Here is a 12565-nt window from a genome sequence, read left to right on the forward strand (position 1 = left end):
AACCCAACTAAATAAAAATAGAATGAATGTCATTATCAGAACTAAATAAAAATATGACCAAAGTATAGTAATATTTATTTATAAGGGAAATTATATATAGCACAACACTATAACATATACCACAACAACATATTACTCTTATCTTACTGCGATGAAATGACATTATTCATTATCTATGAATTGTTAAAGAAATTAAAAATATCAACAATAATAATAAAATATCACATTTATAAAATAGGATGGTAGGATACAACATGACTAACTTGTTTGTAAAAATAAATCAAGAACCATTAGAGTTACAAACAGATCTCATAAAAGTAAATTTATAAATTGACATAACTTCATATAAGATGTTATATTTATTTTATAATAAAAATAATTTTATAATTTAATGTTCATAAAAGGACATTAATGATAGCATTTCAATTTATTTACCATCAGTTTATCACTCACAAATAAAAATTACATTTTAGAATTATAAAATAATTTTTTATAATACTGTTTTGTCATTCTTTTCATTTTTTATTCATATTTATTAGTTAAGTTGTGAAGAGATTGTACACGAGTTGGTGGACTATCATTATTCTTAATAAAATAAACACGTACATACTGACGGAGAATGCCACAAGAAGAAGGAAAAGACATGCGCAGAATCTGCATGTGCATGCGGACAAGGGAGGCAATAAAAGCACATCGATTACATCGGGCCCGGAGTAGCAACTATCGCCCAGGCAGTTGTAGCTCTACACAGACAGAGAGAGAGATGTCAGATGTGTGCGTAGAGTCGAAAGATAAGAGGGATCAGAGGCCAGGATCCTGCTGGAGACGACGAGCATCTAGCAGCGAAGGCTGAAGCGGAAAAATCGCTGCAGCTGAGTTCCAACACAACCCCCACCATTTGCTTGAACTCCCCGCCACCCCCAACGAACATCACTCTCGCTTTGTATGTTCACGGACAGACACACACATACACTCTCTCTCTCTGTTACTGCAAAACACAGACACATAAATAAAATGTTTCAGGGATAACAATAAACGTCACGCCAATCAGGAAGACAGACTTCCACGGCGAGAAAGTAACTTGTTTTGTCTTATTTTTTGTTTTCCGTTTTTTTTGAGAGAGGGATATTAGACTCTTGTGCTCTGGCGTGATAATTCATGAGGTACCTGAGAGAGAGAGAGAGAGAGAGAGAGAGAGAGAGAGAGAGAGAGGTAACAGTCTCGCACCTTGAACGTTCTGCAGCCAACACCACATACCATAATATATATTCTCGAGTCCTCTGTCATTTACTCTTTTCCTCTCCCTCCCAGCTCTCTTGCTCACGTTTATAAGCTCTTCGTATTTTGCGGGTCCTCGTCATTTTCTCTTCCTCCGCCTTCCTGGTTTGCTCAGAGACAGACAGAGAGAGAGAGAGAGAGAGAGACTCTGTTACCGGTGGTCCACGAGGGCAGGATTTGATGGCTACCGTTGCAGAAAGTAACAGCAGAAGACGTATTGACGGTGGCTTGCCTGGTGATCAAAACGACCAACGTAAGCTCTCGGGACTTGTGTCCATCAAAATTTCCCTTTTTTCCTGGGTTTTTTCCGGCCCCTTTCTCGTTTAGCTTTTGGAAGAATGGGGTTGTCTAAAGCAGGGAAGAAAGACGTATGGTTTTTAATTTTAATATTTTGTTTTGAGTTGGGATTCTAATCTGATGCACGTTGAACATTGTTAATAATTAAATAGTACTAGTTTGGAAGATTCTTTCTATTTACTTATCCCAGAAATGGATTCTCGGGTTTGATTGACTCTCCGATTCCATTATTACTATCCGTTTACCGTAATGGGGTTCTGCTGTTGTGGTGTGTTAGGAGAGAAAGATGATTTGCATACTGCACTGTGGCATGCCTGTGCGGGCCCTCATGTCTACATTCCGCGTGCTGGGGAGAAGGTTTTCTACTTCCCTCAAGGTCACATGGAACAGGTTCCACTCTCCCTGTCCCCCTTTTTCTTTTCTATTGTCTTTCTTTTTCTCGTTTATTTTTATCAGAGCCCCTATCTCTTATCACTCCTGTTTCCTGAAGTGAATACATATGAAATCTGCTGGGAAAGTTTTGTATGTAAACAAGAAAACGAATCATATTGGAGTTTACTTTCATGAACACGCACACACTCTGGCTCGTTCAGGAATCTGAAACTTGATTATGTTGAAGGTGTGTACTTAAATGTAACACAAACATCATCAAGTGTGTGTTTGGTGTTCGACGATAGTTGCATTGCCCTATTTCATTCCTTATATAAATTTATCATCTTCGATGGACCTATGTTTCAAATGGCATGCAACTGGCACCAGATAGTGGAAACATTAAGTGGTGGCTGTTAGTGAAATCCTTAAAATTGTACCATGATATTGGTTCTTGGTGCCTACGATTTTTATCCATTGATCCTGATTAAAATTATTAGGTACTCCTGGAGTAAGGATGGCACGGTACTCTTGTCCTATCACAACGTGCCATATAATTAAAATTCTTTATGTAAGCATCAATTTTAATCGACATGGCATCCTATGATAGGATAGGAGTACCACGGGTTCATACTCCGGTTGTACTTAATAATTGCTCTTAAATCACATGCAAAATTTAGAGGGATACACATTTATATTCAATGTAGCAACCAATGCGCAATATATATATATATATATATATATATATATATTTCAAATAATCGACATTTTTGCATGACTTATTCCCATGTAGCAACACCGTGTCTTGCTATTTGAGTTCATACTAACTTGTATGAATTCCTATATAGGTGGAGGCATACACCTACCAAGATGGTGTGATGGAAATGCCAATTTACAATTTACCTTCCAGGATCCTCTGCAAGGTTGTTTATGTTCATCTAAAGGTACAACATCTCTGTCCTTTTCTTCTTAATTCAAATTTTTATTTGTTTTTCTATCATATGTTTGAATTGCAACTCGAGAACACTTTGTAAAAAAAAATTAGATTTTTTCGGGTGTGTTTTGAGGGTTTTTTCTTGGGGGGTGGGGTTGTCATATATACATACATACATATATATATATATATATATATATATATATTTAGATTTTTCAATAATGGAATTCCTGATAACCCATTTGGTTTTGCAGGCTGAAGCTCACACAGATGAGGTGTTTGCTCAAGTTACTTTGATTCCAGAGGCAGAGGTTAGCTAATAAGTGTTGAGATATTTTATCTGCCTGACACTTCATTTGTGCATCAATGAATGGTGTCTTATCTTATTCTACTTGGGGAGCATTTAAAGTCAATGGAACCTGAGATTAATAGATGTTTAAAGCCATTCAAATTATGAACTCAGGAGTTCCGTTATCTTTACAGGATTTGTAGTGAATTCAGTGTGTGCGTGCTCATGTGCATGCAAGGAGTCTTTGGTTTTCATCGAGTGTCGGGAAAAGAGAGAACTAATATTTTTACTTTCTTCAATGTTCCTTCCACAGGATCTTTGTGATTTAGATTATGAAATTGAGATGCTAACTAAATTTTACTTATGATATAAAGGTTGTAAGGAAGTTCTCAGAATTAACGTTAATTATGGTAATTTTGTAGTACTTAAAAATCTCTTTTCTCCTTGGCCATTCATAAGTTTGATCTTGATCATTATATCATTACTTCTGTGGGTTGCAAAATGTTTTTATTGCTCTGGCTTCTCCCAGCAAGACATGCCAAGTTTGGAGGATGAAAATGATGTGTCTTTGCCTCAAAGAACCAGTGTATGCTCCTTTGTCAAGAAACTCACTGCCTCTGACACGAGCACGCATGGTGGATTCTCTGTTCCCAAGCGACAAGCTCAAGAGTGCTTCCCTCCTCTGGTTAGTATCTCCTTTACCACATCAATTTCACTGAGTCACTGACCACAAATTGCTGGGATTATAGTTTATTTAGGCTAAAACGTTGTATTTTCTGAAGCCCTTAGAATAGTTGATTTTGGCTTCTCTGGACTAGGTAACTTGCAACAGGATTAACTATTAAGTACTAGAATGTGGCCAATCCCATTCTTTCTTCTTCCTACTCAACGTATTTGCAAGTAATAAATTAGCATATTATGTGAGTCCTTTGATTATGCCACTGTTTATACCTGTGGAATTGCTTTTCACATTCTATTCCCTAAATCGACTGTACTTCTCAAGCATGCTTCAAATATCGGATAACTAGCCTGTTCATTGATTTATTAGAGATCTTCTTGCAGGACATGTCTCAGCAACCGTCTGCACAGGAACTGATTGTCAAAGACTTGCATGGGTTTGAATGGTGCTTTCGCCATATTTGTCGTGGTATATTTAGTAAGCCAGGATTTTTTTGTGAGCATCGCGCCCTGAAATAATCTAGCATTATCAGTGCTATGATTAATCACATTCTGAACATTGATATTTGGGATGTTCCTTAAAATTGGGTTCAAACTATGATTTATATATCATTTTAGCTCGCACATCAGAAGCATTGCTGTGATTACTACATGCATAGAAGTAGGGTTGTTTTTTGAAAAGTTAAGTACATGATAAAGTTAAATTGACTGCATGTGTGGCAACATCAAATCTTGGAAATCAACCAATCCAGAGTGATGTTGGATTAATGATACTTTAGTACCATAACTAGTCTCTAGAAATTAATAAGGAGCTTCAGAATCTCAGATACATATGTTGTGCTATAACAGTGGTATAAAGAGCCTAATATTTAATATTACTAGTTTGATAGATAATTGAACCATGACATTGTTAGGATCTTATGTAGGCCATAGGCCCAAGCCGGCAAAAATGGACCTTTATGACCATCTGAAAATCTTTTATACCATTACTATTGGACTTGAAAAAAAAATTAGGATGAGAGTTTTTGCTGAAGAAATTCGTGAGAATGAGCTGCAGGTAGCCCTAGGAATTGCAAAAATTTTAGGGTTTCTTGTGGTGGTCTCCGAAGCTGTTTTATTTCTGATGAAAATCCTAATGAGAATGAACTATATGGAAGATCAGTACTAGGCTCCCTAGTTATCCTCAACCGTTTTCATCCCCCACAAATATGTTTTTTTCCTCCTAGACAGATCTGGTTTTTATAAAAAATGATTCCTATTTCTTTCCAAAACCGATTTTCTTTCCAAACATCATATAAATGAATTAAAGTAGTATCCATTGCATATAAAGAGTGAAACTTTTAGACATTGAGGAACAAAAGGGAACCCTGGATCCAAAAGTGCAATGCTTGCTTCCTAAAAAGGAAACCCTTGGCTTTAGACGTGACAATTGAGGGATTAACGTGTGTGAAGTGTTCACCAATGGACTTGGAGCGGAATATAGGATAATGAGAGTATCAATCGATGAGCAAGCATAAACAATTAATGCGTTGTAAGTCTCATGAGAAATCAAGTTGGTCAATATGTACTCAAATTCAATAAGCTTTGCAGTCATTTCTTTTAACAGTGGATATTGTTTTAGCTGAACTATGTTCCTAGGTGTTTCCTAGTGGATAGTTTTCTCGCTAATAGAATGTCTTGTAAAACTAAAAAAAAAAAAAATCTCAACTCGTGTGGATGCGATAATGTTTATATTGTCGGATTTATATGATTATTGCTCTCGACTATGCTGGTTAAGATCTTATCATATTTGAATGATCAGTATAGGAGTTGAAACTGATTTGTTGCACTCAAAGAATTAATTGTATTAGTTCCACTTTGTATATTGATTGATTATTGGCATTTGGTTAAAGTTGTCTTACTGCAGAAAGTGTTGTATAATAGCTACTTTAGTCATGGGGATCTAGGTAGTTGGACTTTTTATAATACACAATGGATGAATGTCTGGGAAGCCACACCACATGTGGTTTGGAGAATATTTCTCATGAATTTTTTTCATACTTACAACATCTTGGTTTTAAGGTGCATTTCTTCACTGCCTTAATGTAGGTAAGTCAAAGCGGCACTTGCTCACCATTGGTTGGAGTCTCTTTGTGACTGCTAAGAAGCTTGTTGCTGATGATGCATGTATCTTCCTTAGGTTCTCTCTCTCTCTCTCTCTCTCTCTCTCTCTCTCTCTGTGTGCATATTCTTGGCTTATTTCCTATTACTCCTTGAATCTAAGTAGACATTAAGTTCTGGAACCTTTAAGCAATTAATTGTGTTGAAGAAATTTATAGCACTTGCTATCTTCAGTTTGTTTGATATCTCTCAATCTGTTAATAGCCAATATTATTATTGTTAGTATCATCAACATCATCATTCTTGCTGAACAGAGGAGAAAATGGACAACTTTGTGTTGGGATCCGCCGTGCAATTAAACCACTAAATAATGCCTCAGCATCTGTCATATCTGGCTACAGCATGCAACATGGCATACTTGCCAGTGCTTTCCATGCTGTTTCTACTGGAACCATGTTTACCGTCTATTACCACCCTTGGTATGCTATAATCCTATTATGCATATTCAAATGCGAGGCATCTAGGCTGGGTTTAATTTTTATTTTTGAAAAAGTATAATTACCAAAAAGAATCTGGATGTCTACTAATCATAAAAAAGGAAAGACATTCTTATTCTTTTTGGTAATAATGAAGTAACCATTTAATTCAACTTTTGCAGGACAATTCCTTCTGACTTTATCATACCTGTTAATCGGTACATGAAGTTAGCTAAAGAAGTCTATTCAGTTGGAATGAGATTCAGAATGCAGTTTGAAGGCGAAGATTTTTCAGAAAAGAGGTAACTAAACCAACCTCTCTGCACCACTGTGTTCTATCTTTCACTATTAATCCTCTCGGGACTCTTGCTAATTTCAATTTCTATTGAATGCATATCACTTCAAGCGCACATCCCTTTTGAAGAAAAAGAAAATAGACACAACATCGTTTGTGCTCAAGGCAGTGCAATTTACAAGAATGAAAGAAGAGGCCGTGATTGCAGTCTATGGCATTCTTTAAGTGCAAGAATTGTTGGATAAATATAGTCACTGACTCACTGCACATAATCTTCCCATTTAGAAGCAAATATCTGTCCTCTATATTCTCTTTCCTGAATGTTGTTACTGCCAGATTTTCAGGTACTGTAGTTGGTGTTGAAGATATAGATTGTATTAGGTGGCCTGGTTCAGAGTGGAGATGTCTCAAGGTACCTAGCTCTTTTTCTAACTTTTAAGACACGTTTTGTCCCTTTAAAATGAATTTTTTCGTTTTAGTGTGCTTCTTTATATTCTAGATTATTTCAGCAAACTTTCTCTCCTTTCAGGTTAAATGGGATCCCACATCAGACAAATTTTTGTGTCCTGAAAGGGTTTCGCCTTGGAACATTGAACTGATAGAATCAAATAATAAGAACCCTTCTATGATATTTGAACCAAAGAGGACACGACCAATTAATTTATCAGTGCCTGGGTTTTCCAGTGTGACCAGAGATGGTTTGTGGTCCTCATTATCTTCCACTTTACTTTCAAACTCTTATTGGAAGGTTTCTCAAGATTCCAGAAAAGTTTCACACTATTCTGTATTAGTCTTTTATGCCTATATCTTTAACTGTAGTTTATTTTCCGACTTATGGAATTCCATTTTTCTAGTAGGTTTATTTCAGTATCTGGTCGAGTATACATCTAAAAGACACGAAAGGGTCTTGCAAGGTCAAGAAAACGAGAAAACTAGTGCCCGAGAATTGGGTGCACAAACTCCACTGATATTTACACCTTTGTTACCCTCAACAGATCCTGATTGGTGCCACAGAAAATTGGGGTTAGAGAATCATCTAGGTTCTCCAATACATGCACAATTGGATCAATATGGCAGCAATATAATATCATCTTCTGGTGGAAATATAGCGGTTCCTTGCCCCACTTACCAGTGGCCACCAATATTTACCAACAGAGTCTGTGACAATGTTTCTGTTAGAAGAAACATTTCAGTCTCAACCACAAGCAATTTTGGGTCCAAGGTATTCAGGCCTTCTGAATCAAGGGATGAAAATGACGTGCCACTTGCCCAACCAACTGGCTGTGCCAGGCTTTTTGGGGTCGATTTACTTTATAGTCATCAGGAGCTCCCTTCACCACAAGTTGCCACTTCTTGTGAGCTTTCAAGGCCTCGTTCCTTCCTTCCAACATATGAATCGTGTGTTTCTGAAACCATCCAGGTTTCAGAGTCCTCTAAGAGTACATCTGGCGTTCTACAGAGAAAACAATGTGACAATCGTTCTTTCATTAAGAGGAATTGCACAAAGGTACTTTTACTTTTTAAATTGCATTAAACATGGTTCAAACAACTTAAGCGAAATAAACAAATTGAATTACCTGTAATCGTGCATGGTAAGGTCTCAGATTGTGGTTTAGCAACATTCACACAAACCATTTCTTATATAAGCAAGTAATGACCTAATTTTAGAAATGTTAAATGGGGGGGGACTAGTGTGGAGGATTATATATATATATATATATATGCATATCCTTCTAAGCATGAGTCTAGACATGGAATCTGAAGTTGCTGGCTACACACCCTGGTGATGTCAAGTTAATTGGATAAGCTAATCGTGAGAAACTGTGAACTGTAACTCTTCCAGGTGCTCAAGTATGGAACTGCTCTTGGAAGATCAGTAGACCTTATGCGTTTCGACGGGTATGATGAACTCGTTTCTGAGTTGGACCAGATGTTCGATTTCAAAGGAAGCTTGAATGATGGAAGCAGTAGGTGGCATGTAATCTATACTAATGGTGAAGGAGATATAATGCTCATAGGACATTGCCCATGGCAGTTAAGAAGCATACTACTGTCTCAAATAACATCTCTTAGGTGGTAGTTTAAAGTTAGATATGATGTTGGTATTTGTTGGCTAATTTGATGATATTTGTTTTATATTTGCAGAGAATTTTGCCTCATGGTGCAAAGGATATTCATCTTTCCAAAGGAAGAAATTGACAAGTTGATCCAAACTCACCAGATCTAACTCCCCTCAAATTGCTAATTGCTGATGTTAATTATGTCGTCTTTCTCATCCATCTACATGGAGGGAGAGAGAGAGAGAGAGAGAGAGAGAGAGAGAGAGAGAGAGAGAGAGATGGTGTCAGTACATTATTTGAACATAGCTATGCAGAATAAGTCCATGTAGTTAAGAATTGGGATGAAAAACTATGCACAATTTATAAGTTAATGCAGCTTTGCTTGCTTTATGAATGCTGCATTATTGTCTCTATTGGCAAGGTTGTTTCTGTTGCTTGTAAAATAGTAGTGCTTCATCTGAGGACGTGCCTATGATTGCTGTCCAAATTATTCCCAACTAAAAGTACGTAAGCAAATTTCTTCGTTTCTCTCTCCAGCAAAAACACTCTCTACCTAAGGCCCAAAAATCTTTCCTTCTCCATCCAGAGGGTGGCTGGAGCTTTGGCTACAACCACCCTCCTTCGGCTACAGTGTTTTTTCTAGTTTTTCCTTCGTTTTCCAATTGTGCTTGACATGCCTATGATTGCTGTCCAAATTATTCCTAACTAAAAATATGTAAGCAAACTTCTTTGTTTCTCTCTCCAGCGAAAATGCTCTGCCTAAGGCCCAAAAATCTTACCTTCTCCGTCTAGAGGGTTGATGGAGCTTCGGCTACAGCCACCCTCCTCGTGTCTGTATAGTCCCGACACTGTCCTACCATGCTTTTTCTAGTTTTTCCTTCGTTTTCTAACTGTAGCATAGAGAAGTGTCAATCTACTACTTTTTGGTCACCCACGACCGCTACATGATGCACTGCAAGACTCACCAGTCGTTGATCCTTCAGGCAGCAGAATCAAATCGTCGAAAAGAGTGGTGCGTGTCTCATGCGCGGCCCTAACTACACGTGGATCTCACGCGCAGCTGCACCAGGGAGAGTCTGTCACCACCACACGCTGAATTTTTGGGGCCAGAGGCCTCGGATCTCTTAGATCCAACCAACCTCTACTCTCCTAGTGTGGCACATGGTCTTCATTGCCTCCACAGTCCTTGGCAGTCGCCGACCAGCGATTCGGCATTTCTTCTGCTTGCTATCTTCGTATATTATCGCTTCTACTAACCATGGATTGTGGGAAAAAGGTAGTAAAAGTCTCCTTCAATCAGTCCAGATTAGCAACATGCAACCCAGATCCATCCATTGCGGCTTTCAGTCGAGTATTATAGTCCATTTATCGGACTGTATCAAAACTACTTCAGGCGGCTTCCCTTGTGGAAAATGGGTGGGAGTGGAGTCATTGGCCCCAGATCCCTCTTTTTTCTTTTTCTTTTTTCTTTTTCCTATATTGTACTAGCTGGTTTGGGATGAATGTCAAGGCCTCCCACCCTGTAATATCTTGTATCCTTTAACTATTTTATTTATTTATAATATACTTGCTTAGAAAAGAAAATATACAAAAGTAATATGCGTAAGCACAGGAGGTAGAAAGTCTCTCCCCCTTCCCTCTAAAATGCTTATAGGATTTGGTTTAACAATTTTTTAGCAAATTAATGTTGCAACAGATTCTTAAGGATGAGGGAAACACTGAAAAATCGTATGGATTTATATGATAATTCAGTGTTTAGATAATTATTATAAGAGCCTGTGATGATGGCATGAATGTGATACAAGGCAGTGATGGAAATGAGAGGTATTAACATCTGTAATGGCAGAAGTTCTCTCGTCCCCATCTAAAATTTGCGTCGAAAAATGATGTCAGTGTAAAGTTGCTTTCCAACTTCATGATTCTTCTTCTTGCGTTTTTGGTTTTAGACGAAGGCATTTAGGAATTCACATGACATTATTTCACCTCAAAGGCTTTTCAACACAACCTTAGGCATATTGACATGTAGTGATGATAGAGATAATACAAATTTTGTCAAATAGGCTTTATAAATTGATGAACTACAAATAAAGACTTGTAATCAAAAGGAAAATCAAACATATATTTGTTATATTGGTAATGTGACACTAATCATTGTCAACTCATCAGTTTGTAAAATTTGCATTATCTTTAGCACTTCCCATTCAATCTAGCAGTCTCACTTCACCTTCCCATTTGGCTACATTTATTTTTTTTACTAGCGTGTGGCTCTCACGCGCTGCCATTGCCGACGCGTGTGGTTGCCACGCGCATGAGCCACAAGAGGAATTTCGACCACGGAAAGGGCCAGGACCACATCAAGGAGTGTTGGTTTTGCTGTAAAATTAGCTGAGACATCTGAAGAGAAGAGGTTGGTTTCAGTATGATGAAGCATTCTGGCTTCATGAGCAAGTAAATGGCCAAGGAGTTCTTGGGAGAAATAGGATCAAGCCGAGTTGCAACAGAGGTAACGAGGCCATCATAATCAGGTCCTAGGCCAGAAAGCATGGAAAGAATTCTACTGGAGGAAGGGATCACCCAACAGCAGCCATGGTGTCAGCTAGCGATTTTGCACGGCGATAATAAACCGAGATCGAGTCAGCTCCCTTCTTCAGTGATGCAAGTTGGAGTGTTAGGGACCCCGATCTTATCCCTAACACTAAGGTCCACGAGCTTGTCTTGGTGAAGAAGATGACCAAGTGATCTTGCTATCTTGCTTGGCTTTCACCAAAGGAATGGTGTTTGAGTAATGGAATGATGAAGATGATGCACTTTGGTAGGCTAAGTGTTTAGGCTAAGGCAAATCAATGTGGGTGGCTAGACTTGTTCTTGAGTGAGGTGCCAAGATGATGGAGGCTAGGGTTGAATGGAAGAGATGAGATTAGGGTTTGTTATTGGAGAGTGGCGCCAAGTTGATGGAGTGGGAGTGTTCTAAGAGTTGATTAGGGTTGTTTGATGCAATGAGGATGGCTTGGCGATTACCCTTGATGTTTGGGCCACTTGGATGGTGATTAGGGTTGGTAAGGTGAAGTGTAGCTAGGGTTTTGTGAGGTGGCTAGGGCGGATTTCGAGATTTGGAAGAGTTGGCTTAGGGTTGGAGTTTAGGATGATGCTAGGGTTTGTGAATGAGATGGAAGAGTGAGGTTAGGGTTTGGAGGCTAAGGTAGGAGTGGATATAGGAAGTTTGTAAGTTGGAAGGAATCTTTGAGTGAATAGGGGAATTTGAATTTGAATTTGAATTAAGATGACAAGTCAATAGTTGACTTAGAGAGATTGTAGGAAGAGTGATTTAAGGAATTGAAGAGGATTTGCAATTCCTTAAATTAAGGGATTTGAATTGAGATTTGAATTGGGATTTGAATTTGAATTTGAATTTGAATATGGTAAGAGGATGGAGAGATTTTAGGGATGTGATTGGGATGAATCAACTTTCCTAAAATTGAGGAAGTTGACTCAAGAGGGACTCTTGATGGATGGATGACTTTAGGATGGCCAAATTTGGTAAGTGGATGGTAGGGCTAGAGTCTTATGATGGGCGACTTTGGCATGGTTGAATATGGTAAGTGGGCATTATGAAAGTTGGTAGGAAATATGAGATTGGCTAGGTCAATGGATATGAGGGATGAAGGGCAATTATGAGAATGTGAACTATTATGAAAAGTAGAGAAACACTAGGGTTGGTCGAGTATGGTAAGTGGGGAATATGGCTAGGGTTTGATGGAAGATGGTGGCTAGGTATTTTGGCTAGGGCAA

The 12565-nt window shown here is 38.2% G+C and overlaps 1 protein-coding gene across 12 annotated transcripts; it reads left to right on the forward strand.

The window, feature by feature from the left end:
* Window positions 1–589: 589 nt before the first annotated feature.
* LOC121263624 (auxin response factor 2-like) lies at window positions 590–9185 on the forward strand. Of its 12 annotated transcripts, none has more exons than XM_041166629.1 (14): window positions 591–1531; window positions 1853–1965; window positions 2793–2888; window positions 3133–3189; window positions 3697–3852; window positions 4218–4341; window positions 5934–6024; window positions 6260–6424; window positions 6604–6723; window positions 7053–7128; window positions 7246–7414; window positions 7712–8223; window positions 8560–8789; window positions 8862–9185. In XM_041166629.1, the coding sequence occupies exons 1-14, from the start codon at window positions 1459–1461 to the stop codon at window positions 8941–8943; spliced, it is 2064 nt and encodes a 687-aa protein (XP_041022563.1). In that variant the 5' UTR covers window positions 591–1458; the 3' UTR covers window positions 8944–9185. The 12 variants fall into 12 exon arrangements, with proteins under 12 accessions (XP_041022552.1, XP_041022554.1, XP_041022563.1 ...); XM_041166625.1 differs by having other exon boundaries at window positions 592–1531; window positions 7571–8223; XM_041166626.1 differs by having other exon boundaries at window positions 593–1531; window positions 7574–8223.
* Window positions 9186–12565: the final 3380 nt, after the last annotated feature.

This window comes from Juglans microcarpa x Juglans regia, chromosome 4S (assembly GCF_004785595.1).
Source record: "Juglans microcarpa x Juglans regia isolate MS1-56 chromosome 4S, Jm3101_v1.0, whole genome shotgun sequence".
Taxonomy (NCBI): Eukaryota; Viridiplantae; Streptophyta; class Magnoliopsida; order Fagales; family Juglandaceae; genus Juglans; species Juglans microcarpa x Juglans regia.

Coding starts and splice junctions, on each gene's coding strand:
- LOC121263624 (XM_041166618.1), top strand. CDS start 1,459: ATGGCTACCGTTGCAGAAAGTAACAGCAGAAGACGTATTGACGGTGGC. Junction 1,966..2,792: donor CTCAAGGTCACATGGAACAG/GTTCCACTCTCC, acceptor ATTCCTATATAG/GTGGAGGCATACACCTACCA. Junction 6,724..7,052: donor GAAGATTTTTCAGAAAAGAG/GTAACTAAACCA, acceptor TGTTACTGCCAG/ATTTTCAGGTACTGTAGTTG.